Below are 27455 nucleotides of genomic sequence, written 5' to 3' on the forward strand. Positions count from 1 at the left end.
TTATTTAAAGAGTTTTGTCTTGAAGTTAAACAGTGTTTTGGGTTAGTCTTGATGAAATGTGGTCATCCTTCAAGAAAGCAGAGCCATCCTAAAGAGGAACGAGTTAAGGCTGGAGCCTGGGTTACTTGCTGTGACAGCAGCTGTTGTCCTGGTATTGGATCACCAGTGTCACCTCTGCAGGCGCAGGACAGGAGTCTGCTGAAGTACCTAAAGTGTCGTTGATTCGTGATGGACTGTAACCCCAAGGTACTATGATTGAATAAGTTGATAGTGTATGTATGAATGGAAAACTTCATACATAGGCCTGGGGTAGGTCAATTGTGTAATTGCTGTCAGCTCCCAGTTACCAACCTTCCAGCGCAGTCCTGCCTGACACCCATCCACTTCTTCACTCTGTATTATTCTGAGGTAAATAATTACCAGCCATTGTTCCTATTGTTTTGCATTGTTTTGTGCGCATGTGTATGTAATTTTACTTGTATATTTTTACGTTTTCTAAGAACTAATCCTAAGGTAGAAAATGGTCTCTTTAGTCTATGTTCACTAAAGCGCCTAAGCGTGTCCCAGCACGGATGGGTAGTGTGGAGACAGTGTCAAAGGTGACTCCCCTGGAGAGCTGAGGTCACAGAATCACTGGTCTGGGGAGGACTTGTGGGATAATTGCTGCTCTTCCCCTCCTCCCACCTAGGTTGTTGATTTTAACTTTATGGCTCCTTGTTTTAACTGATCAAAGTACTTCAATTTTTGTGGTTTTGTTTTAATGTTAAACCATTGTCTTTATTTTTAAAATAATGGCTTCAGTCTTAATAAAATTTATTTTTTTAAGTCTGGTAAGTCCACTCACTCTGCCTCTAATTTTGGAAATTGTCAGCATAGTTAGTGGTTACATTTGCTCATTAGAAATTTATATTTTTTTGTATCCACAGGGGAAGAAGAACTAATAGGAAATTCTAAGAAAACTCTCATTTACACCTCACTTGTTCATAGTCAGTAAAAATAAACTCATCTATAATTAGTTTGCTATATAATAAATACTATATATTTTAGCTAAATAATACATTATTATCTTTTCAATATGTGTTAAACGAAGATAAGTGTAACTTGATTTTACTTCTTAGATATCTTCCCTTTTTAGAAATCCTCTGAGCCTAGATCTTCAAAGTTCATGTTAGGAAAGCACTGGAAGGCGTCCGTCCTCCCAGGAGACTGCCGTGAAGTTAACCCCGTCGCCTTATAAAACTTAAAAGTATTTATTTTTATCTCAGCGGGTGCCGGTCTGTATCATCAAACTTCTCATGGTCTTCTGTGTCCGTCTCCATGGGAACGGTGAAATAACAATCCTTACGGAAGGGCTCCATCTGATCTCTACCCTTTCACCGCTTGGTTTTTCTTTTTCTACTGACGTCAGTCTTGCACCTTTAGTGAGTTAAATTAGGTATGCGTGTTGAGGAAGTTTTGTAGTCAGTAAATGCATCTTATTTTCATTAGCTTGTTTCATAACTCGGGAAACAACACACTTGAAAGGTCAGTAGTTACAAAATCAGTACGGCTTTTTAAACTCACTTTTTCCACCTAACTATACCCGATTGCTTAGGTAACAGCAACAACAACAACAAAAATCTAACATTCAGATTGCTCTAGATGGACAAATTATACAACTCTGTGCTGAATAAAAGTGCTCTTGCGGTAGCGTTGCTTCGTGTTGATGGTTTGTGAGCCACTGAATCGCAGACTCACATTTCACCAGCTGTCATTAGCTTCCATTTAAATATTTTCTATGTAAGATAAAACTGCAGTTCGGCCCTCCTAATTTATACCTGTGCATCTAAGGTTCTTGTAGACTAAAGGCCACTGTGATGCGAATGCCCTTAGAAGTCACTCCTCATGTCATCTGGTGAGATGGTACCTGCAGACGGTACACAGAGCTACAGGGGCAACCTCCAACAAAATCTGTTAGACACTGAAACGGTGTACATATTGAAATGTGGTTTACGGAAGATTTCTTTTTTGCTTTTTGGGTACAGATATTTATTTTATAGATTGTTTTAGCCATTGAAGGTGATTTTGGTTTCAATGCTTGTTATTTTAATCTTCTCATCTCTTTTTTTTAAATATACTTATTTTTTTATTATGTATACAATATTCTGTCCGTGTGTATGCCTGAAGGCCAGAAGAGGGCACCAGACCCCATTACAGATGGTTGTGAGCCAACATGTGATTGCTGGGAATTGAACTCAGGACCTTTGGAAGAGCAGGCAATGCTCTTAACCTCTGAGCCATCTCTCCAGCCCTTCTCATCTCTTCATTACACTTTTAAACATAACTGGTTTTCTTTTTTTCCTCTTAAAAATATTTATTTTTAATTGTACGCCAGTGTGTATCTGTGTCTGCGTGTCTGTGTGTATATGCCTCACACTTCTGTATTGGTTCCTGCAAGGACCAGGAGAGGCTGTCTGATTGACTGGGGCTGTAGTTAAGTTACAGGAGTTGGGAGTCACCTGATGTAGGTGCTGGCAACTGAACTCTGGTCCTCTTTTTTTTTTTTCTTTTTTTCTTTTTTTGGTTTTTCGAGACAGGGTTTCTCTGCAGCTTTTCTAGAGCCTGTCCTGGAACTAGCTCTTGTAGACCAGGCTGGCCTCGAACTCACAGAGACCCTCCTGCCTCTGCCTCCCGAGTGCTGGGATTAAAGGCGTGCGCCACCACCGCCCGGGCGAACTCTGGTCCTCTTCAAGACCAGCACAGTCTTTTCCACTCCCCCTCACCTTTGGAAGGTAAAACTGTTATTTTGATTAAGAGGGTACAGTACACACAGAAGTAGAGCAAGCGCACAGACAGGAAGTGCACTAGAGCAAGCACACTGACAGGAAGTACACTAGAGCAAGCGCACTGACAGGAAGTGCACTAGAGCAAGCGCACTGACAGGAAGTGCACTAGAGCAAGCGCACTGACAGGAAACAGTGTGGGAGGAAGTGAACTTGGTTTTTATTTTAAGGCAGGTGGTACTGCATCTTCTCTCCATTCACCAAGTCCACCCACAATCCTTAACAGTTGGCTAATTTTGAAAGGATGGGCTCAAAGGAGCTGAAGGAACGCAGGAAAAAGACACTTTTCAGTCTTAGCCCCATCTCTCCTGCCCTATTCCTGCTTTCCTTCACGGAAGCCGATTGGCTCTCAGCTCCCCAAGGCTTCTTCCCAGGGGTGACTGGTTATTTGTGGTAGTCACATCTCTCTGTGTCCATCGGTTGTATGTGTCTAGCTGACACTCCAGAGCAGATGCTTCGGAAGGAGTATTCCGCTCCGTGCCGTGAGAAACCCCTGCTGTAGATCGCAGCGCGGGGGACTGTGCGTGTGGAGTGTTTCTTAGCACAGCAGCTGAACCGTGTTCATTAGTTTAGAATCCTTTCTGACAGTTCAGAGCCCGCCTTTACATTAGAAGTGTAAATAGCTTCCGTCTTAAGTGGCATGACACATAGGGCCGTGTCAAAATATAATGGAGCAAACTGCGGAACTGCGATTTAATTCTGGTGTTTGAAGAATGTGCTAAAGTTAGAGAATTGAGTGGCTCCTTCTGTAAAATGCAATGATGCACCGGGCCTCCTCCCTGTTAGCTGGGGTTACTTGGTCCCTTTATTTTTAAGGACATTTCAGCATTCAGATTCAAACACTACTCGCTCTGTAGACCAGGCTGGCCCCAGACTCACAGAGCTCCATCTGCCTCTGTCTCCCAAGTGCTGGGATTAAAGGCGTGCGCCACCCACCACCCAGCAGTAAATTTTATTAAAACATTTAATTTTTATATTTCTTATGATTCTTAGTTTTCTTGGGCTCTTTTAAGGAGAAAAAGTAATTTATGAGTATGTGGGTTGGGTATAATGTGGTATTTAGAACATAAGATGTATATTAAAATTAGCTAATAACATTTTGTTTTCATAACCTTGTCCATGTGGGGCATTGATTTCTATCCACCTGCCTTGCTGCACCCTGGTCATATTATAGTCGTGACCTCCCACTGATATTTAGGAGTCAAGGATGGTGAGACACAGTTAAGGAAAGAAGTAACGAGACTGGAATAAAACCACTGAACATGTAGGGGACGACGGGAGATTCTCAGAGACCGTGACATTTGAGCGTGAAGCCGATGGGTGGGGTAAGAAGGCACAGCAGTGTGACCTTTCAGACGAGACTGATGTGTGGAGAATAGATCCTTTCTTGGTGGCCAGAAAGGGATGAATTTATTAAAGAATTGTGTCTTGGGGAAACTTAGAGAAAGATTCCCCTTCCTGGACAACAAGTAACCGATGATCCTTGCCCCGCTGCTGGCACGACTGGCTGAGACTAGATGCAGAGCAGCCTACAGTAATAGAATTCCATGTGGTTTTCCAAAGGTGGTTAGTGTTAGCTCTCCCTTCCCATACTCCGTCCTTTACCCTGCTCTCCCATCCTCTTGTCCATCTGATCCTCCTATTATAATTGCCCCTTGTTTCGTTAAAACACTATGTCCTTCCCTTCCTTGGCAGATCCGCTCCTCCCTTCCGGTTGCTGCGGCTGTTCTGATGGAAACACATAGAGAACATCCACATGTAATAGAAAACATGCAATACTTTTCTTTTGGGGTTCAGGTTGTATTGCTCAGATTGATTGCTCCTAGCTCCACCCTTTACCTGCTGAATAATTTGATAGTGCAAATACAGTCTAGTTCATTACCATTCATCAGTTAATGGACATGGAAGCTGTTTCCTATTCCTGGCCATTCGGAAGAGAGCGGCAGTGAACGTGGATGAGCCAGGTATTTTTATGGTAGGGTGTAGTCTTTGGGTATATGCCCAAAAGTGGGGTAGCTAAATTTTGAGGTAGGTCAGTTCCCAGCTTCCTGAGGAACCAACACACCGATTTCCATATTGGCTGTACAAGTTTGCACTCCCACCAGCAATGGAGGAGTGAGTGCTCCCTTTGCTCCACATCCTTGCCAGCATGAACTGTCATTTGTTTTATTGAACTTGACCATTCTGGGGTAAGATGAAATCTTAGACACTCTGAATTTGCATTTTCATGATGACCGAGGGTGAACATTCCTTGTTCCTCAGCCATTTCTGTTTGATATTTTGAGAACTTTCTGTTTAGTTCCGTGCCCCGATTTTAAGTTGGGTTGTTTTCTTAATGTTCGGGTTTTTTAGTTCTTTATATGTTTTAGATAATGACCATCCGCTGGATGTGAAACTGGCAAAGCTCTTTCCCCTTCTGTAGCCTGCCACTTGACTGCAAGTCTGCTGTCCTTTGTCATTTGGGGGCTTCTCAGTCTAGTGAAGTCTCGCTTGTTAGCTGTTGGTTATCGTGCCTGTTGTGTTGAGAAAGACTTTTCCTGTGGTCAGCAGTATGTTTTCAGAGTATCTGGTATGAGGTTCTTGATCGGGAGTTGAGTTTTGTGCAGGATGAAAAAGAGGGATCTTTTCGGATTCTTCTACATACAGCTACAGTTTGACTAGCACCATTTGTTGGTAAAGCTGGCTTTTCTCCATTGTGAATTTTTGGCTTCTTTGTCAAAAATCAGGTGCCTTTAGGTGTGTAGACTTATGTCTTGTTCTTCAGTCCAATTCTGTTAATCAATGTGTCTTTTTATGCCAGTACAGTGTTGTTTTTATTACTATTGTTGTAATTTATACAACTTGAAATCCAAGATGATAAGACCTCCCAAAGTTCTTTTGTTGTTCAGGATTGTTTTGGTTCTCTTGTTTTTTTGTTTTTTTTTTTAAATTTGTTTTGGGGTGTCTCTCTCTCTGTGTGTGTGTGTGTGTGTGTGTGTGTATAAAGGTTTTTTAAAAATATTTATTTATTATGTATACAATATTCTGTCCGTGTGTATGCCTGCAGGCCAGAAGAGGGCACCAGACCCCATTATAAATGGTTGTGAGCCACCATGTGGTTGCTGGGAATTGAACTCAGGACCTTTGAAAGAGCAGGCAACGCTCTTAACTTCTGAGCCAACTTTTATGAATCTTAACATAACTTGAGTTTGCTCTTTATTTACTTACGAATTTATTTCTGTTGGGATTGAACCCAGGGCTTCACACATATCAGGCGAAGTGCGCCGTCGCTGGACCGCACACAGGACACCAAGTGCTCTCTCGCTGGACTGTGTACCAGCCCCTCCTCACTTGTTTTTCTGAGACAAGGTCTCACTAAGTTGCCATTCAGGCCTTGATCTTGCCGTCCCGGCCTTCGAGTAGCTGAGATGTGGGCCTGTGTCACCAGGTGCGGCACGATTGCATTTCTCTTTTATGTATCGCAAATTCTAATTGGTCTAAATAATAAAAGCTCGGAGTGAGCTATCAGTGGAAGCTGAAGGGCCAGAGAAACAGAGCAGCCAGCCACTGGAGTTCTTCTACCAATGCTCAGACCACAAGGGTGACCCTGTCCCTACGAATCCTCAGCCGGCCCCGAGCTCCTGTCTCCACCTTCCTAATGCTGGGATTAAAGGCATGTGCTGTGTTCTGCTTTAATTGTTGCTGCCTTTCAAGCTACAGCTATCCTAGTCAGCAACCGCAGCTCCATCGCTACCAGCAGTCAAGGCCGCAAGAGCACAGATTCTTTCAAGCTACAAAGGGAACTTCTCTAACTCTGTCCCTCTAAAGAACTCAAGATTCAAAGGATGAAGTAGAGTCCCGAGAGAGGCTCAGTATCAAGCAGTTCCCCTCCCCTCCTCCAGCCTCCCAAGTGCTACTGCTGCTCCTCCTTGCCTCTCCTTACAAACCCTTCTCTACTGGCTCCTCCCTACAGCTTCCTGTCAGCTGGTTGCTAACTCAGTCTCCTGAACGCAGGTGAATTTTATTTCATCAAATACATCTTTGCATCATTAAACAAATGTTCCAGAACCGAAACAAAAGTAACACACCTTAAAATAATATTCTGCAGCAGGCATGTGGTCCCACGTGCCGCGATTAACTGTGTGTGCTAATTCTGCCTGGCCTCTGTGGCTAACTAGTGCCTAGCTCTGCACTCTGATCTTCAGGTTAGGTTTATTTGCTGCAGCATAAACAAAATATCATCATACTTTTAAGTGACTTTTGTCCTTTTTTATTCTGAGGCATAGTAAGAAAGACATCTTACATAACACCCCACGTCATACAAATGCAGTAAAAAATCAAGAATCCCATGGAATACTACGTGCCAGTATGTGCAATGTACTCCATTCTCTCGTTTAGCATTTCTCTTTGCTGTCTTATTTAAAATATACATGATAGTTATACATACTCCATCCATGCTTCTCAGCCATGGGCTGCTGTTTCCCCGCTCCTTCTCAGGAGACAGCAACATCTGGACGCATTTGGTAAGGGTGCTGGTGTTCATTAGTGAGAAAAAGAAGGTTGCTGAATGATGTTAAATGACTTATCATGATTGACTAATTCTACCTCGTACACACACATGCACACACACACACACACACACACACACACACACACACACACCCTGATCTTTGCCAAGACTGGAAGCCCTACACTGTATTATATTTATTTGTTTTAAGTTGTAAGGAAAGGAGATTTCTACAGCTCTGAGTTACGGGGATTCAAGAGCATGGTGTGGGACTTAGCTCACCTTTTTTTTTTTTTTTTTTTTTTTTTTTTAAACTTTTTCACTGGGAAAGACTGTTTCTCTGTCTTTCAGCATTTCTTGGTTGCCTTTAGTTCTTTGTGTAGGGTTGAAGACTCCTGGGCTCTTAACATATCTATTGTTGTCTTTGTTTCGGCAGTCCTGTTGGGGAGACACAGTCCTATAGCAAACTTCTGATCCTCTGGGTCTTAGAGCCTTTCTGACCTTCCTCTGTAGTGTCCCCGGAGTGAGCCTCAAGTATGGAATGTTTGTAGATGTAGCCACAGGGACTGAATCCCCAGCTCTTCGTTCTGACGGCTGTACTTGTCTGTAGTGGTCTTTTTCTGTTGCACAGTGGCGTTTCCTTGATAAGGGGTAAAGTCTACCCTTATCTCTAGGTATATAGGCAGGCATGTAGGATGTGTGCTTAGACCTCATGCTGGTTTAGTAAAGTGGCATTTGTAGATTCTCCTCCAAGATCCAGAACACCAAATAGATTGAACCAAAAAAGAAATTCCCCTTACCATTTAATAATTGATCATAAAACTAGAAAAAATTGCTGGGCGGTGGTGGCGCACGCCTTTAATCCCAGCACTCGGGAGGCAGAGGCAGACGGATCTCTGTGAGTTTGAGGCCTGCCTGGTCTACAGAGCTAGTTCCAGGACAGGCTCCAAAAGCCACAGAGAAACTCTGTCTCGAAAAACCAAAAAAAAAAAAAAAAAACAAAAAACAAAAACCTAGAAAAAATTCCTAAAGTTCATGTGAATGGACGCAAGACCCTAAACGACCAGGTCCATCTTGAGCCAAACAAGCCAGTCTCGGAGCTGTCACAACACCTGCCCTCACGTTATCCTCTAGAGCTTTAGGGACAGGAAACAGTGTAGTCCTAGCACCAAAGGTGATGGGGAACCCAGTGGTTTGGGGCTCTCAAGACCATCCCACTACGTAGTCTAGAAATTGCTGGAGTCCTCCAGCCCCGTTCAGCCTCCTTCTTGCTTGGATGGCAGGCATATCTCACCATGCCTGATTAATTTCTGTTCTCAGTGTTCGCCTTTGAAGGTGAGGTAAGTTAAACTAAATAATTGTATGGTGTTTTATGTAAATACTTTGGTGGCATGATGAAGGTCATTACACGTTCTGTATAGTCTTACGTCGTCTTTACATTGTACTTTAAAATGCAGGGTAACCAGCATCTCCAGATGGTTTGACTGTCAGCAGATTCTCAGATTGTATTCTAGTGGGGCTGTTTCTCTGCGGCAGGCAGTGGATCTGAGCAGGAAGAGTCTGTGCTAGTTCACAGACTAGCACATGTTTGGACCTCCATGCTTGGCGGAGGATTGGTCTTAATGTTAGAAGGGCTTGATGACTGACTGTGTGCTTTTAGAGATGGGCAGTCCTTCCGCATCTAAAGCGCTTGCTTCTTGTCTGCCGACAGGTACTACTGTAACTGCCCTGAAGTTGTTTAAGAATCTGCCTGTAAGGAAGCAGTTCTACTCAACTGCTAAAAAGTGTAAAGACGAACTCAAACATGTACAGGATCTCCTCATAAGCTATGCTGTCCTTATCCCTGACCTAAGGATTATTTTTATACACAATAAGGTGAGCACTATTATCTTGTGTAAGCCGTTTTTATAGCAATCTAATGAAGAGATGGTATATCCTGTATAAATCAGTTAGATGCATGCCGTGGAGTAGACATTCGCCGTATCCCACAATCCTACTTCGTTTGTGAAGAATCTAATCACCAGTGTGAAGACAGTGAAGGTGGTTCCGTCATATGGAAAAGCCGTCATAGCTTGACCTTTGCCAAGAAGCCGAGAGCCATTTCCATCTTCAATCACCCAAGGACTGGGAGAAGGAGCCGGGACTTGGCCCTCATTGGAAGCGGATCTCGGTTTTCCCAACTATCTTAGCTATGAGAGATAATTTTCTTTTATTTACTTGGGCAGCTTGTGTGTTTTTGTTTCTGTTTTCTAACCCTGTCCTGTCGGTTTTGTCTTTATTGTAAATGGAGCACTGAAGACCTATGGGAAGTCTGCTAGACCTCCAAACCGTACTCTTTACCGCTCTTGCCATCAGTGACCCAGGAGCAGCTCTGGGTGCTTCCCTTAGGCAGCTCTTCTTCCCCCTTTGACCCTCACTGTGCAGCAACGTCTCTCATCTTCCAGAGCTGCTGAAGCTTTGCTAAAGGCCACTCCAGCTCATTTCCTTCTGATTTTCAAAGCAAGGCTGATGAAGTAAAGGGATTTGTCTTGTGTGTCAAATCACGGAGAAAAGGTTTATATCCTTTTTGAACCTTCGTTTTCCCTGAATTCCACATAAGCACATTAAAGTAGTCAACCTTTCCCTGAATTCCACATAAGCACATTAAAGTAGTCAACCGAAGGACAGCAGCTCGCACAGCAGTAGATGGGGAGTAGGGACTTAGCATTGCCTGAGGATCTGTGTAGACCAGGTGCTTCAGGCTGTGCTGTCCTCCCTGTACCTGCAGGAGAATTGGCAGTGTACCGAGATGAGCTGCCTGGCAGCTGAACTCCGAGAACTCTAATGTGTTGCTGAGAGTTGCACAGCTGGAAAGGGTTGAGATGGGATTGGGAACTTGGCATAGCTTGGAGGACAGGTTCTTCACGCTTTCCTGTGTTTTCCAATTTTACATGTGTACAGTTCCTCTTCATGCTTTAGAACCCTTACAGAATCTGCAATAAGCAGTATTACCTGGATTTATATGAGAAACTTAGAGCTCAGAGTGATAAAGGAATTCTTTCTTGTATTTTAGTAATTGTGTTCAGCCACAACTTTTAAAATTATTTTTTATTATAAGTTTTTAATATTATAGTATAATTTTATTATCCCCCCTTCCCTTTCCTTTCTTCAAATCCTCCCTTGCACCTCTTCCTGGTGCATGGCCTCATTTTTAATGGTTATATACATATCTGTATATGCATATATATTCCTAAATACATTTGCTCCAGTCTTACCTCAGTTTTTACTAAGTGGTCAGAAGAATCTTTATCTTTATGCCATGTGAAATGTTTATGATCAAAACCTTTAGTCATCTTAAAAAAGAAAGAATTAAGGAGTCGGCCACCTGTTCCTGCTGGCAGGGCGCTCTACCAGATGATACCTTGAGACCCTTCCAGCACTGCCGTGCTGAGGCTGGACGGAGGCTCCTCTGCTAAAATAACCGTGCGACCTCTGATCCAGAGGACATTTAGTAATTAGAAGTTATGTGTCTCCAAGTTAAGAGAAGACCAAGGTCAAGAGAAACATAGTCTGGAAGGGAAGACTGATTAAAAAACCAAGATATGAAGAGAAAAAAGAATTACACATTCATAAAGAGTACAACTAAAGATCATAATTTAAAGAGAAAATAAGGAGTGATCAGAGCAGGTGGTGAAAGTGAGCAGACTGGAGAGTTTGACCAAACGAAGGGCTCTCACTCATTCGGGTTTGGGTATATGTGTTCTAAGTCTCCAGGTTTATGTGATGAACCAATGTTGAATTATCAGAGTAGGCATTTTCTTCTGAGAATGGAAAGCAATATTTTTATTATATGCTATATTTTCTTGTTGGAGGGGTCACAGAAATTACTTGAAGTAAATTCAAGTTCCTCTGTGGCCTTCAGTCATCTCGGGCCGTTCAGATGCTAGCAGGTGTGTTGAGAATGTTATTCATGCACACCGTAGGTGATTACTCAGGTCTACCAGTAACACTGCTGGCTGTGGTAACCGTGATCATCTACTGCGTGAGATGAGCTTTCTACCTCCAAACCTGTTTCCACCGGTGTACACAACTCTTCCCCTTTTTAAAAACAGCACTAGTATGCTTCAAATCAGGTTAAAATCCACGGTTAAGCCTTCCACATGGCATCCCCGTGTTACCCAGGTCTCCACACGGAGCCCGCTCTGCTCGCCGCTGCTCTCGTAAACACGCTGACTTCCATCACGGTTTCTGTGAGGAACTGTTGTCCTTGTCTAAAATTTAAACATAACGATGTTGTGTGTTTACTTTTTCTGCATTAGAAACACATAATATGAGAAGTACTCTGGCTATTTTGATGACTTGGATTAGCTGGTGTTCCTTCTTTTTATGAAGGTTTCACCTGCCAAGACATTCTCTGAATACTGATGATGTCGCTGCTCCTGCCAGTATGGTTATGTTAGAAAGAAGTATTTTTCTTCTCTCATCACCACGTTCCTTGAAAGCAAATTGAATAATGAGACAGCCAAAGTGGATTCAGCGAGTTTATTTAAAGTAGATATTATTTGGAGAATTGCTAGGGCCATTTCTCACATAAAGCACTGTAGTTTAAGGTTTAGTCAGGAGAACTAAATCCTTGTGAAGTCCTGCTCCATGTGTTTTTCCTTATAAGTAGTTGTTTCTCAGAACTAAAAGGGCGTTTTTAGTCTGATAGTACCGAAATCCCTGATTATTGCCTATGGATAAAAAGAACTGTGTAGATCACTATTTTAGAATATGTTGTAGTCGTGATTTCTAATGAGGGCTACTTCCACTTCATAATTGTTACTTTGTAAATGCTTTAGTTTTTCCCTGTCATTGCTGTTTATCTCACAACCACAGCCTGTTCTCCTCCTCCCTAAACCCTCTCACCTTCCCTCTCCCCCCCGATCTGTTTCCCTTCAGAAAAGAGCAGACCTCCTAGTGACATCAGTTATATGGTGAAGGAGCTTTCTTTTCTGGTCCAACCTGTGTGGTGGTCTGTAAGCTTCTTATATCTTTTATAGACGTCTCCTTCTTTACGTTAAGAAAATTTTTCTTCTGTGATTTTGTTTAAATTATTTTCCAAGCATTTGAGCTGAGATGCTTCTCTTTCTTCTATTCCTGTTATTCTTAGGTTTGGTTTTTGCATAGTGTCCCAGATTTCCTGGGTGTTTTGTGTCAGGAATTTTTTAGATTTAGCATTTTCTTTGGCTCATGTATCTATTGTTCTATCATTATCTTTAATGCCTGAGATTCTCTCTTCCATCTCTTGGTTGTTGGTGATGGTTGCATCTACAATTCCTGTTTGCTTGCCTGTATTTTCCATTTCCAGAATTGCCTCAGTTTGTGTTTTCTGTATTGCTTCTATTTCCATTTAAAGATCTTGAACAATTTTATTTGTTTCCTTCAACTGTTTCTTTGGGGTTTTGTGAGTAAACTGCAGTTTTGAGCAGGTCCCCACCATCTGTAGTAATGCCCACGCAGGCATCCTTCCCTTTTGTGCCTGTGTTCTCCCTGCTACTAGGAAAGGCCAAGATAGCTGTCTCTGTTGTGTTCAAATGCTCTCTTCCATGGACTTCTTCCTCTCCCTCCACCATGCCCTTCATTTCTGTAGTAAATCTCGTTGTCTCCTGAACTTACCCCAGCCAGGCTATCAATAACCTTTCATAAAAGTCACCATTGGCCTCCACATTGCTAAGTTGAGTGGTGCCTAGTCAGTCTTTCTTAGTATTTGACATGATTAATCTCCCCATTGTCACAATATATTTTTACAATATTTTAATTAATTTTTTTGAGAATTTCTTGCAGTGTGTTTTAAATCCATTGTCCCCAAAGCTCCTCTTACTTTATTCACCCTTTCATCCTTTCCTATCCAACTTAGAGATCTCTTTTTTTTCTATTTTCTTCATTCTCCATGGAGTCTAGTTTGTGATGCCCCATTAATCTTGGAGTGGGTTTACTCAGGTGAATGGTAAGCCCACCCAGGTGACATTGATAAAGAGTGCTGGTTTGTTTTTCTCCCTCAGCCATCAGGTGCTAATAGCTCTCTGTCTACATTCCCTGTCTCTACTGGGATTCTGTGTGGGTAGAGCTTGTTCCCCATCTCTACTGGGATTCTGTGTGGGTAGAGCTTGTTCTCCATCTCTACTGCGATTCCGTCTGGATAGAGCTTGTTCCCCCATGTCTGCTGCGATTCTGTGTGGGTAGAGCTTGCACCCCAATCTCTACTGGGATTCTGTGTGGGTAGAGCTTGCTCAGGTCTCACACCTTCTGTCATGATCACTATGAATCCATATGTACATCTACTCTGTTGTGTCTGGAAAATAGTCTGACAACATTGACCTCCTCTGGTTCTCAATCTTGCCATTGGTCCTTTCCTAATTGACTTCTAGGTCAGCCTCCCTTTGCCTATTCCTTGTCTTGCAGTTCTCTCCCTCCCCATCTTTTAAATACTTACAACCCTAGTACTTAGTACTTGAACTTGCTTTTCTACGCATACTCGTCGAAGTGATGAAGTGATTACTTATATTGTTCTATTATTTAAAATTCAGGAGTCAGATATTGGGGTAAAAACATGATTGATCAATGAATTGGAGGAGAAGTGACCAGTGACTTCTCTTTCCTTCCTTGATATATATATATATGTGTGTGTGTGTGTGTGTGTGTGTGTGTGTATTATATGTATATATATGTATATTTATTATATATACACACATATATATACATACATACATATATGCTGAAGAATCTTTCTAAGCCTCTCCCTACTACTTCCTGTCTATATATATTCTGGGGTCCTACACAACCTCTATGACTAATTCTGGTCAGCAAGTAGCTAGCTCTGCCCTCTGATTTAAGATAAACATTATTGGCCATCTCAGGAGTGTCAGAATATAATCAAAATATTCCACAGCATTTCCCCCTTTTGTCTAAATAAAAAGGGAAGATTTTAATTCTAACACAGTAAAACTATATATAGTAAAATAATTATTACATCCACAATGTCTAGTCTTTTATATTTGGCAAGTTCAGAGAAAATACTCCATTGTCTCTCCTATCTTGGTGAGTCCAAAGTTTTGTACCTAATCACTTTTTATCCTAACTCGTATTACCAAACCAAAACTGTCTTTTTAGACCTCAAAACATTTTTTAGATAAACAACTTAAGCTTTTATGTCTCTCAACCTTGTAAACTTTACATCTCTTATATAAGATTCTTTTTTGAATTTGGTAACAAGAAAAACTATAACTCTATCCAGTCTTCAACCCCATCAGAGACCCAAGGATATAATATTACTTGAGTAAACAGGAAGTATAGACCAAGCAGTTCCCAAAACTATAGAAATCCCAGAGACTTCTGACTGCCTTGACAGTCACCCAAGGTTCCTCTGCAATGTTAGTGCCTTCCATCTTCAGCCTACAGGCTTAGAATATTTAACATACTTTTCTGTGAAGCAGGAATTCTGAAGGAATGTCCTACCTTGTCTTGGCAAAGTTCAACAGTCACATTCTTTTGTGTCCTGCTTGTCCAGTTTGAACAGCACACTGTCAGCAGTCAAGACTAGGGCAGTTTCTTGCCCAGTAACTAACTTTACCACAATGAAAGATAAGTACATATAGAGGTTCTTCTTTGCCCATCATCCTTTTCTGAAATAAATTGGTGTTGCCAGGAGCAGATATGTCTCACTGTCACGAAAAGCCCTATATAATTAAAACATTTTAAATGCCATGGGTTTCAAATTTTTTGTTGGTTCTATTTCTGTTAATTGACAAAGTTTCAATTTTTCTTTCAGAATCAATGCAGAAACCTTTTCTACTTAGGTCTTTAATTTTTTAATTTATGTGATAAATATATCCATTCTAAGAATCTATCTTCTTTCTGCAAAGAATTCTTGTAGGAGTATGAGTAGAAGGTAAAATAACTAATATACAATCCAGCTCTGCATCCAGGCAATCCACAGTTGCATCCCGTAATTCCGTTTCTACCAAATCCAATTCTCTCTCAGCCTCAGCCAATAATTTTGTTAGACTGTTTAAGTCCTTACCACCTTGTAAGGTTTGAAATGAATTACTTAGTTTTTGAGTAGCTTATCCAGTTGTAGATCATAGCCTGTTAATATATCCCAGCAAGTTTTAAAACCATTAAGAGTTTAAAATTGCCCTCTCCTGATTTATACTTTCTGTGGTTGAATTTTCTGTAACTCTATCTTATATGCTAGGTAATTAATAGAATCTCCTGTTTGTATTTTTTTCCGGGAGCAATTTGCAGTCCCCAACAAGGCGAGCTGGTTTGGCTTTGTTTGTCCTCTTCAAACATTTCTTCTAAGATGTCTGTATTTGAATCAGCTAGTAAGATACCATCCACCAAGAGCTGTTGTACAAAATACTGACACAAAGTGGGGAATAATTTTCCCGATATCTGTTAACAGTGTGGGAATTATTAGTAGTAGGCACTGTGAAGGCACATTTTTCTCTATCCTGTTTTTGAAAAGATAGAGTTAAAAAACAGTCTTTTAAATCAATCACTGTAATAAATCATCCTTTAGGTAGTAGGGAAGGCAAGGGGATTCCAGGCTGTAAAGAGCACATTGGCTGAATCACCTTATTACTAGTTCTTAGATCTGTTACCATTCTCCATTTTCCAGATTTCTTTTAGTGGCAAATGTAGTCAAATTCAAGGAAACTAGTTAATTCTTCAACATGTTGAAACATTTAGCTGCTCCTGTACCAGCTGTTCTAATGTCTGCAAATTCTCTAATGTGAGAGGCGTTCGTTCTACTCAGACAGGTTTGTCAGCTAACTATTTTAAAGGTGGGGCTGTTGGTACCTTGAAAGATCAGCAGCAGTTGTGGCTTGTTTATGTACAGCCATATGTTCAGTGACTGTTTTTGATAATAATTTCTAATATTTCTCTTATTTTATGGTTTATTTCTGAGATTAGGAAAAATGTTATTCTGGGTTTTACATTGTTGTAACAGATCATGCCCCATAAATTTATTGCTATATTACTTAAATATGGTTTTAATTTCCCTACTTGTCCTTTTGGCCCTATACATTCAACCTACCTTGTACTTTGTTTTACCTGAAATAAAATAAAGTTCGAATCCCTAAGAGCTGAATATTTACCTTATGAAGAGGCCAATCTGGATGCCAAGATGTTGGTGAAATTATTGTTACACTTGTGCCCATGTCTAGTAAATCTTAGCTTTAGCCTTTCCTCATTTATACAAGTTTGCCAAAAATATGTGTTTTATGATTTCTCCTGAAAATTTTGTTTTATCCTAGTGAAGCTGTTCTGTCTTCCAGAGAAGCATGGGTTTTAACAACAGACATAAAATTTCTCAGTTATTCTGTGGATGAATTTCCCCAATGCTGACAGGGTGTGGTTGAATCAGATTTGATTTTGGAGCCTGGAGAGGCTCCCTGAGGCTTTCCTGGTGGAAAAGCGTCGCCTTTCCTCTCTCTTGTTGATCTGCATTCATTAGCTCAATGCCAGCCTTTGTTAGACACTGCATATTCCAGAAGGCTTGCGCTTTCTGTTTGGATCATCTCTAGAAAAAACATTGTTTCTAGGAATGCTCTGCCTGCAATACCTTTTCAGATGACCTTATTTACCACATTAAAACATCTGACCTTTTCATTTAAAAAAAAAGTTAGAAATCACTTCTCCTATCCAAGTTTCTTCATAAGTGTGAAATCCAGTATCAGCTATATTTTGAATCCATTCATCTATAGGTGCTGATCTTGCCTTTAGTGGCCTAATTGCCTTTTTGCATTCTGTAGCTTCTGGGTTTGGTATTTATTCTATTTACAGAATTATATTATGAAGTCAATATTTAAAAAAAAAAAAATCAGTGCAGGCTTCTTTGGGGCCTTCACTCAGTCCTCCTTCCTGATTCTTCAGTCCTGTCATTCAGCTAGGGTCATTCCAAAACTAGGGATACTTTTCTGAAGAAATTTCTTAATAACTGTTATGGAGAAGTCTCTGTTCAGGTGGGGGTGAGCCTTTACCCATCACAGGAAGGTATCTATAAACACTAGCAGATATTTATAGCCCCAAACAGTGCCCAGTGTTCCCCAGGCCCATTTACTTGAGCCCAAATCCCTTATGGGTGGTGGGGGTGGGTCGGGAGGTCTTCCTTCCCCATTTAGGGATTGTCTGAGCACAGGAGGCTCATCTAAAAGTGCTCCCTTTAATCAGGCTTTGCAAATATGAAACATAAATAGCTGGGTCTGAGAAGCTCGTCAGTCTCTGTGGTCTCTAGGAGTAGGGTTTGATGGAGATGTCTAACCAGTCGCCTTCCCAGACACACAACAGCATCCACCATCATTACCTATCCTGTGTGCCCAGTTCTTGTCCTCCCAGTCCATCTTGCCCACGGCGTGTTCCAGCCAGTCTGGTAAGCAGAGCTCTGTTAGAGCTACCAAGACTTGGCAAGGCCCCACTGGTTCTGGGTTCACTTTCTGTGTGGCCAAGGCAGCCATTCTGTTGCCTTTACCTTCTGGGGACTTCTGTTTTTGGTGTCCTCCACAGTGGACAACGGCTGCCCTCATGGGGAGACAGATAGTTTCTAATAGGGCTAAGATTTCTTTTCTTGGTAAAACAATCCTCTTTCCCTATATAGAGTCCCATGGACATGGGCCATGGTGAAAGCATATCAGTGTATAATATATGGTGATAACCTTGTCTCTCCCCCAGCCGAGTGCTTGATTCAAAGCTAAAAGCTCAGCTCGTTGAGCTGAGGTTTCCTGCACAGACAGCCTTATCTTGGATCCCCTTCTGGACAAAACTGCCTTCATCTGAACAGTACCTCATCTGCTGTTACCACAGAGACAGCAGTCAGAGCAGGCCTGCTAGACTGGGTCATCTCCAAGCAGTCCTGCAGGGGACCCATGCCATTGATGGCTGGCAGGAAACTGTCAAGGTTGATCATTGATGGCTTGTGGAAATAGATGCAGGGTTGACCCAGAAGCAGCTCTTGGTATTGGGTCTTCCAAGCGAGTGTGGGGCTGTCCTGAACAGTTTGTTCCCCAAAGTTTAATTTGTCAGCTTCTTTTACCAGCAGGGTGATGACAGTTATGGCCCTTACATTTGCCAGCCATTCAGCCATGACTGGGTCAAGTATCTTGTGACACTGGTGGCTCCCACCATCAGGAGGAACTGGCCACCGGCAGCACATGCAACAGGTCGGGGGAAGGAACCAAAGAGCGGAGAGCCTGCCAGAAATCATGGGTCTTATAGGGGGCAGTGATGGCCCCTTCCATATATGTCTATTTCTCTAGCTAAGAACTGACAGAAACAACGAGAGACACAACATATGTGGGGGGCATGGCCATAAGAGAGACATATAATAAAGGTTAAACACCTGAGCTGACTAGGGAAGACTAGTAACTTCTCACATGGATCCTGGACATGGAAGCTAAGGTCACACCCATCTTCCCTTCTTATGTCCTCCCCGGATGGTGCTTCCTAAAGACCAGATTTTCCTCCAAAGATGTTAAGATGATTTTAATTTGGGAAGTAGCAGTGTCAAGTGTCTCCTGAGTGCTCCGCAGTTGTCAGTCAAAGAAAAATTTCCCAGGACCTGAAATATCTCAGGGGTCATGTCGACTAGGAGTCTCTCAGCCAGTGTACTCTTCCCCAGTCCTGGGAGCCCCAAGTCCCCTAAGTGTCAGGGTCCAGTTTCTAGGGATTCCAAAGTGTTGTATGAAACCCACCAGAGATGGCCACTCAGACACAGTTCACAATTGAAAGTATTCCAGCTGTCTGGGACTACATGCAGGTTTTCAGAACCCAAATGTAGTACCGATTGTGGTAAGGGGGTTTTAAAGGCAAAATCACATCCTGCTATCTTCCCCAGTACTGACGTGGTAAGAGGAAATCTCAGTGTTGTTTGGATTTGCATCTCCATAGTTATTTGGGCCAGTGAACACTTTGGAGATACTTCTTAACCACTTCTATTCTTTTGAGAACACTGTTTAGATCCCACACCTATAATTTGAATGGGTGAGCGTCTGCTTGCTCTGACTGTATGTTTTTTTTTTTTTTTTTTAGTTCTTCATGGAGATTAATCCTCTGTACAACTGGCAAAGATATTCTCCCTTTCTGTGCACTCCCTCTTCACTGAATTGACTGTTGCACTAGCTGCAAAGAAGCATTTTAGTTTTCTGATGTCCTTCTCATCAGCTCTTGCCCTGGCTTCCTGGGTAAATGGTGCCATGGTCAGCTACTCCACCCCACACCTTTATCATGGAGAGTATTATAATGTAGCGTATTGCTTGTGTTTTCTTCCAGCAGATTCAGTGTTTCAGGTTTCTTGCTTATGTCTTTGATCCCTGTGGAGTTAGTTTTTGTAAAAAGCGATAGATACAGGTTTAATTTTATTCTCTAAGGAACTTTTTAATGTCAGGTTAATCCCAGAAATAGTACTTTTAAAGTCAAATTGTTACCACACCAATAGTAGGTTTTATTAACTAGGCAGACTGAAGAGAAAAACTAATAAAGCTATAGGCTGGCTGTATTTATTAATTTGCTTTATTAATTTGCCACTTGATGAGAAAACAAGCAAAATTAGTAGAGAACCACACTGCTGGGCCTTCACTCGCCCGCTTCATGTACAGGGAGACACGGTAAGAGGTAAGAAGGAAACTCCCAAGGTAATCAGATATGACCCTAACGCAATAGCAGCTTGATCTACAGTATCGCTTTATGTGGAACGAGAGACAGGAGTTAAGCTGCAGTTGCCTCGGGTTCTCAAGATTCAAGGACTAGTCAGGGAGGCTGGTCCGCAGGGGTTTCTATGAAAAGCACGGAGAAATGCAGATATCAAGAGAGCACGAAAGGACTTCTGGTTTGTCCTGCTCGGGAGTGGCAACATATGCTGACTGACTTCAGGGCTTCGCAGTCAGCTTCATGAGACCAGCTATTGAAACACTGGGATCTGGTGTTTGCATAGTCTCCTACCCTGGAGCATTGTGTGCCTCTTGGTGAGCTGCTATGGAGCGCCGTCACCACAGCACCAAGGCCAACTGCGTCTCTGCCTTCTTGGTCTTGGTAACAAAAATGGCCACAGATTTTAATGTGACACTTGTGTCCTGGTGTTGATTGTGTTTCTACTCCTTTAGGGTCCCACCATCCAGCTCACAGATAAATGCACACAGAGGCTTATGATTACGTATAAATGCCCGGCCTTAGCTTGTCTTGTTTCTCACCAGCTTTTCTTAAATTATCCCGACGACCTTTTGCCTCTCGGCTTTCACATTTCTCTGTTCGCGTCTACCTTTCTTTCCTTCTTACTCCGTGTTTGGCTGGGTGGCTGAGTGAGTGATCCTTCTTTTCTCATTCTTTCATCGTTTTCCTCCAGAATTCTCTTTCCTTTTATTCTCTCTGCCTACTACCCCGCCTGTCCTTTCTCCCGCCTTGCCCTTGGCCATTCACCTCTTTATTAGACCAGTCAGGTGTTTTAGATAGACAGAGTGATACAGCTTTGCAGAGTTAAGCAAATGAGCATGAAGGAATGTAACACGTCTTTGCATCATTAAACAAATGTTCCACAGCATACACAGATGCAACACATCTTAAAATAATACTCCACAGCAGTGCCGGAGACCTCTAGATTATAAAATCACCTCCAAAATCGTGAAACATAGCGGTTTCTTTTTTTTCACCTCTTTTGTGTATTTCAAGTTAGCAAGTTTTTCATCTGCTTCTTGTTGAATAGTTTAGCATTGACTTAAATTGGCGTGAAGCTTTGAGCTAGTAAATATAAAAAAATTCTTTATTCTTAATTCATTCAGTGAGTAAATATAAGAAACAAATTCATGGCCGAGGATGTCACTCAGGCCGTAGAGTGTGCTGGAAGTCTGTCTGAGCTCTGTGAGAACAGGAGAGAGACTTTAAACTGTGTGACGATCCCGTCTGTCTGTCTATGTGATTACATTAGTCTTTGTTTATAAATCCTGAGCAATTATATGAATTTTTAAAAGTCTGAATGTCCCTCCCCATTTTCTATGTAATGAGATGTCTTTGATACCTTGAGACAAATTTCTAGCTATTCTTTTTGTCTTTTGTCGTGTAGGAAAAAAAAAACCTCAAATATTTAGTAGTTTTAATATTAAGGACAGTAAATTATGTGAACTGCAGGCCTGTCAGAAACGTCCCACGTTTTCCTTGTCATCCTAGAAGAGACTTGCTATTGTCGCATTAGAGATGCCCACAGTTTGAAATTCTGAACATCTGTGTTTCTAGGGACTGAGAGAAATCTTGGTAGCCAGGAGCATTGGTTGCTCTTGGGGAGGAACTGGCTTCGGTTCCTAGCACCCACATTGGGCAGCTCACAAAAGCCTATCACTGTAGCTCCAGGGAATCAGTGCCTCTGCCCTCAGTGGGCACCTACAACACACACACACACACACACACACACACACACACACACACAGTGAAAATACAATAAAAACCGGTTCCTTAAACATAGCGATTTCATCTCATACAGCTGGCATCTACACTTTTTTTTCTGAAAAGAATGCCTGTGGTCAGGGGGTATTTGCATTAGCAGTGCCGTTTCTTAGTTAACTGTGCATTTTTCTCACACAGCCTGCCTTGACTATTGAAGCCCACTCCTTAAATGCTCTTGTAACCTCATTCTCCTCGAATCGTGGACGGCCGTGAAGTGGGATGGGGACAGCCATCTCTGCCTAACTGAAAGTCCTCAGACGGTGTGTGTGTAATAATATATTCTCGATGGGCGCTTCTGCACTGTCATCATGCTGGCCAGATCAGATCCTCACTTGGCACGCCCGATGCCCTGGCTTTGTGTGACCTAGATAGGAACATATGGAGCTGCCTGTGTATTTTTAGCATATGGTAAGCTTTCAGCCTAAGGGCAAGATATACAGATGACTCGAGGAAGTAAAAAGATTATTTTTGTGTGGGTGACCTAGAACTAGGGTTTTTTTTTTTTTAATATAGTAAATTTTCAGTTTCTTCTGGGTGCTCAGTTTTTATTGCAGTTGTTTGGTTAGCTCTTTAATAGTAGATTCTGTCTGGACACAAATATGGCCTAGGCAAGAGTGGGGGGTTTTGTCTGTCAGCAGATTTTTGCACTGTTCATTGCCAGGCCAAATGAGCCTGAGTTTGGGCAATGCCCCAAAACTGGCTCCCTGGATGGTACACCGCAGCCCACAAACATTGCCTGTGACTTGGTGTCCCCCGGTTCCCACAGCGTTCCCATCGTGATTAAGAAAAAAGAAAATCACATTTTTTTTGTTGTAGTGTTCCCCAGATTTTCTAGAGCCCACTTCCTAAAGTCATTTTATATACTGACCAGTACATCCAGCACTGGGGCGGGGACCTTGGCCTTCATCAGCTTCTAAGATTTCTACATGAGGCTGCTCTCTAATATAAGCCAAGTGTGGCGCTCACAAGCTTCATGGTTAGATTTCAAGTGCAGGTAACTGAAGTGTTTCCTTCCCAGTTTTAAATGTGTGTGACGCAAGGACGTAACTCAGCAGTGCCCTGGCATGCGTCCAGTCCCTTGGGTTTGATCTCAGCAGAAAGAAGCGGGGGGGGGGGGGGGGCGGGAGTATGGAGAGAGAGAGAGGAGACAGAAAGAAGTCAGTTCCCCTTTGCCAGGGCCGGAGAGGTGATGCGTTCCTGTGACTAAAGTTCACTGTGCGTCGATTCATGGTTATCAGGAACTTTTGGTGTTGGCATTTCAGTCCCACTCAGTTGCAGGTGGTCTACAATCTTGTACCTACTGTCTGTGATTTAGGATATTGTCCCTTAACTCACCACAGTGGCCATTATAAACCCAGTGCTCGTAACAGCAGCAGCCAGCATTTCTTTGTCTTCTTAGAGACTTAACGCACATGGAGGTTATATGCTAGTCAGCCGTGGGGGGTTAAATGAAAAGTGGCTTCCATAGGCTCCGGCAGTGGCACTGTTGGGAGATGTGACCTTGTTGTTACATTGTTGGAGGAAGTATGTCACTGGAGATGGGCTTTAGGGTTTCAGAAGCCCAAGCCAGGCCCAGTGTCTGTCTCTCTTCCTGCTGCCTGCTGGTGCACATGGAGAACACTTGGCTTCTTCCTCAGCACCATGTCTGCCTGTGTGCCACCGTGCTTCCTGCCATAAAGACAATGAACTGAACTTCTGAACCTGTAAGCCAGCTCCAATTACATGTATTCGTCTGAGCTGCTGTGGTCATGGTGTCTCTTCAGAGCAATAGAAACCCTAAGACGTCAGCCCTCAGAGCAAAGGAACCACATGACCCAGCACTTATGCCTTAGGTGCTAATCCAGGGTCAAAACATGTCCACATGAAAGCGTCAGTGTTTATAACAACGTCGCTCATGGTGGTCCAAAGTAGAACCAGCTCCCAGACACACAAATTTATGAAAGAATGCGTCAGACGCATGTCGTGAATATTTCTTCGCCACCGGGAAAGGGGATGGGGTTGTATACCATTCATGAAATGTCAGCATGTCGTGCTCGATCTTCATCAGAGATTACACACTGTGTGATCCCGTTTGTGTGACATTCAAGACAAGAGCAACTTTATTAAGAGAGTGGTGGTATAGAGAAATGAGCAGGAAGACACTGGCGCTGGCTATGACATTCCCGTTGGAGTGACACAATTTTCTAACATTGTGGCGCAAATGCGACAGGTCTGTAAGCACGCCCTGTAATAAATTATGTCGCAATGAAACTCTTCTATTTGAAGAAGGCAAAGAATACTGGAGATTTCCTCAAGTAGCAGAGAAAGTCTGTAATCAGCAGCAGGTGCTGATACCCAGCGAGAACAAAGCTAATGTAAGTCTATCAGGTTTCCCTAGAAAGCTTAAACAGATAATCCTTGATGCAGTGGTTCCCAGTCTTCCTCGCGCCGCGACCCTTTAGTACAGTTCCTCACGTGGTAGCCCCAAGCATAAAGGTGTTTTCGTTGCTACTTCATAGCTGTAATTTGCTACCCTAATGAATTATAAATATCTACGTTTTCCGGTGGTCTTTAGGCGACCCTTGTGAAAGGGTCTTTCAACCTGCAGAGGTGTCGTGACCGACAGGTTGAAATCGCTGCCTTAGCAGACCATATGTGGAATCCAGAGCCGCTCTCAGTATCAGGGACTCAATGCTGAACAAGCTGAGTGCATCTTTCCCTCCTGCCGACAAACCTGTTCTGATGGTGTGCTGTCTCGCTGAGTGGTGCCCCGACAGCTCAGCTTCCCCAACCAGAGGGGGGTGGGGGCCTCCACCGTCCTTGTCCCCAGCACTTAGAGTGTAGTCACATTAGTCACATGACATCTCCTCCACATCCTGTAGCTTGCCATGCTGTGGTCTCCTCCCCCTCTCACTGTGCTGGCTCTCTTCTCTCCCAGCGTTAACTCCATAGCTTACAGGGGAATTGCCTTTCAAATGAATACGTAATTGAATAAATGGGCAAACCAGAAGGCAACATTTGTAAATGTCATTTTCCTGGGCTTGTGTTCCACTGTATTTTCAAGAATGGAAAGCAACCACACCATAACTAGTACAGCAGAAACCGCAGTTCCCAGAGATTAAGGGAACATTTTGTGAATGAACTTTATTCCTTTCTCGTGTGCGCTGTCAAAGCTGGCAATCTCTGATAAATACTATAACAGTGCTTGGTTGCTTTTCCTTTAAGTCACTTTAATTCTAAGTTCAGCTCTCACTAAATAATTTTTGTAAAATGTCCCCATGCGGTCATGTTTTGTTCTTTTTTTAAGTTTTTTTTTTTTTTTTTTTTTTTTAAAAAAACTCTTTTCTCATTTTACATGCCAAATCTATTTCCCACTTTCTCCCCCCTTCCTGCTCTCTCCACCTTCCTCCCCTACCTCTCAACCCCCATCCACTCCTCAGAGAGGGTAAGGCTTAGTCTTAGGGGTAAGGCAGGATCAAGGCCTTCCCCCACTATAGGTTAATCAGGGTATCCCTCCAGAGAGAATGGGTTCTAAAAAGCTAGAGCAAGCATTTTAGGGATAAATCCTGGTCTCACTGTCAGTGACCCCACACAGTCTGCCCCATATTCAGAGGGTCTAGTTTGTTCCTATGCTGGTTTCCTTACTGTCAGGCCAGAGTTGGTGGGCTCCCATTAGCTCAGGTCAGCTGTTTCACTGGGTGTCCCCATCATGGTCTTGACCTTTCTGCTCGTATTCTCACTCCTCCTACTCTTCGACTGGACTCTGGGAGTTCTGCCAGTGCTCAGCCGTGCTTCTCTGCATCTGCTTCCATCAGTTGCTGGGTGAAGGTTCTATGGTGACATCTAAGATAGTCATCTGAATACAGGGCAAGACCAGTTCAGGCACCCTCTCCACTATTGCTTAGGGTCTTAGCTGGGGTCATCCTTGTGGATTCCTGGGAATTTCTTTAGTGCCAGGTTTCTTGCCCTCCCCTCCCCCCATAATAGCTCCCTCAATCAAGATAACTCTTTCCTTTTCTCTGTCTCTGTCCTTTCCCCATCTCAACCATCCGGTTCCCTCATGTTCTCCTCCTCCCTCCCATTTCCCCTCCTCCCTTTCCATCTTCCCTTCTCTGCCCCCCCCCCCAACACTTCCAATTTTCTCAGGAGATCTCGTCTACCTTCCCAAGGGGAACTGTGTGTGTTTCTCTTAGGGTTCTCCTTGTCTCTAAGCATCTCTTGGTTTGTGGACTATAGACTGCTTATAGGTGAACTAGGATTCACCTGTGAGTGGGTACATACCATGCTCATATTTCTGGGTCTGGGTTACCTCACTCAGGATGGTTTTTTCACTCAGGATGTTTTTTTTTTCTAGTTCCATCCATTGGCATGCAAATTTCAAGACGTCATTGTTTTTGTACTGCTGAGTAGTACTCCATTGTGTAGATGTACCACATTTTCTTTATCCATTCTAAAGTTGAGGGGCATCTAGGTTGTTTCCAGGTTCTGGTTATTACAAATAGTGTTGCCATGAGCTTAGTTGAACAAATGTCCTTATAGTATGATTGAGCATCCTTTGGGTATATGCTGAGTCCTGAGGTAGCTTGATTCCCAGTTTTCGAAGAAACCGCCATACTGATTTCCAGAGTGGCTGTACAAGTTTGCATTCCCACCAACAGTGGAGGAGTGTTCCCCTGCCTTCACATCCTCTACAACATAAACTATTATGGTGTTTTTGATCTTAGTTATTCTGACAGGTGTAAGATGGTATCTCAGAGTTGTTTTTATTTGCGTTTCCCTGATGTTAAACATTTCCTTAAGTGTCTTTCAGCCATTTGATATTCTTCTGTTGAGAATTCTCTGTTTAGATCTGTACTCCATTTTTTAATTGATTATTTTAAATTTTGTTGTCTCATTTCTTGAGTTCTTTATATATTCTGGAGATCAGTCCTCTGTCTGATGTGGGGTTGGTGAAGATCTTTTCCCATTCAGTAGGCTGCCTTTTTGCCTTATTGATCATATCCTTTGCTTTACAGAAGCTTGTCAGTTTAAGGGGGTCCCATTTATTTATTGTTGCTCTCAGTGTCAGTCCTACTGGTATTATATTTAGGAAATGGTCTCCTGTGCTCATGCATTGAAGGCTACTTCCCATTTCCTCTTCTGTCAAGTTCAGTGTGGTCAGATTTATGTTGAGGTCTTTGATCCATCTGGACTTGAGTTTTGTGCATGGAGATAGGTATGGATGTATTGCATTCTTCTACATGTTGATATCCAATTATGCCAGCACCATCTGTTGAAGATGCTTTCTTTTTCCCATTGTATAATTTTAGTGTTTTTGTCAAAAATCAGGTGTTCATAGGTGTGTGGATTAATATCTGGGTCTTTGATTTGATTCCATCAGTCAACCTGTCTGTTTCTGTGCCATTACCAAGGTATTTTCATTACTGAAGCTCTATAATAGAGCTTGATGTCAGGGATGATTTTTGCCTCCAGAAGCTTCTTATTATTGTTTAGACTACCCTGGGTTTTTTGTTTTTTCATATGAAGTTGAGTATTGTTCTTTCAAGGTCTGTGAAAATTGTGTTGGGATTTTGATGGTGATTACATTGATTCTATAGATTGCTTTTGGTAGGATTACTAATTTTATTATTGATCCTACCTATAAGAGCATGGGAGAACTTTCCATTTCCTGGTATCTTCTTCAGTTTCTTCAAAGACTTAAAGTTCTTTTTGAACAG

At 42.4% G+C, this 27455-nt stretch overlaps 1 protein-coding gene across 7 annotated transcripts in view; it reads left to right on the forward strand.

Annotated features, from left to right (window-relative positions):
- Pms1 (PMS1 homolog 1, mismatch repair system component) overlaps positions 1 to 27455 on the forward strand; it is a 79498-nt gene that overhangs the window by 21702 nt on the left and 30341 nt on the right. For 2 of the 7 annotated variants that reach the window (XM_038315485.2, XM_038315486.2), the window contains exon 5: positions 9020 to 9183. The exons of 2 other annotated variants lie outside the window; for them this stretch is intronic. In XM_038315485.2, the coding sequence (XP_038171413.1) occupies positions 9020 to 9183 (164 nt within the window). Of the gene's footprint in view, positions 1 to 74; positions 247 to 9019; positions 9184 to 21897; positions 22168 to 27455 lie in introns of those variants that run through there. 3 more of the 7 variants (XM_042054284.1, XM_042054285.1, XM_038315490.2) reach the window with 3 other exon arrangements.

This window comes from Arvicola amphibius, chromosome 18, assembly GCF_903992535.2.
Source record: "Arvicola amphibius chromosome 18, mArvAmp1.2, whole genome shotgun sequence".
Classification (NCBI taxonomy): domain Eukaryota; kingdom Metazoa; phylum Chordata; class Mammalia; order Rodentia; family Cricetidae; genus Arvicola; species Arvicola amphibius.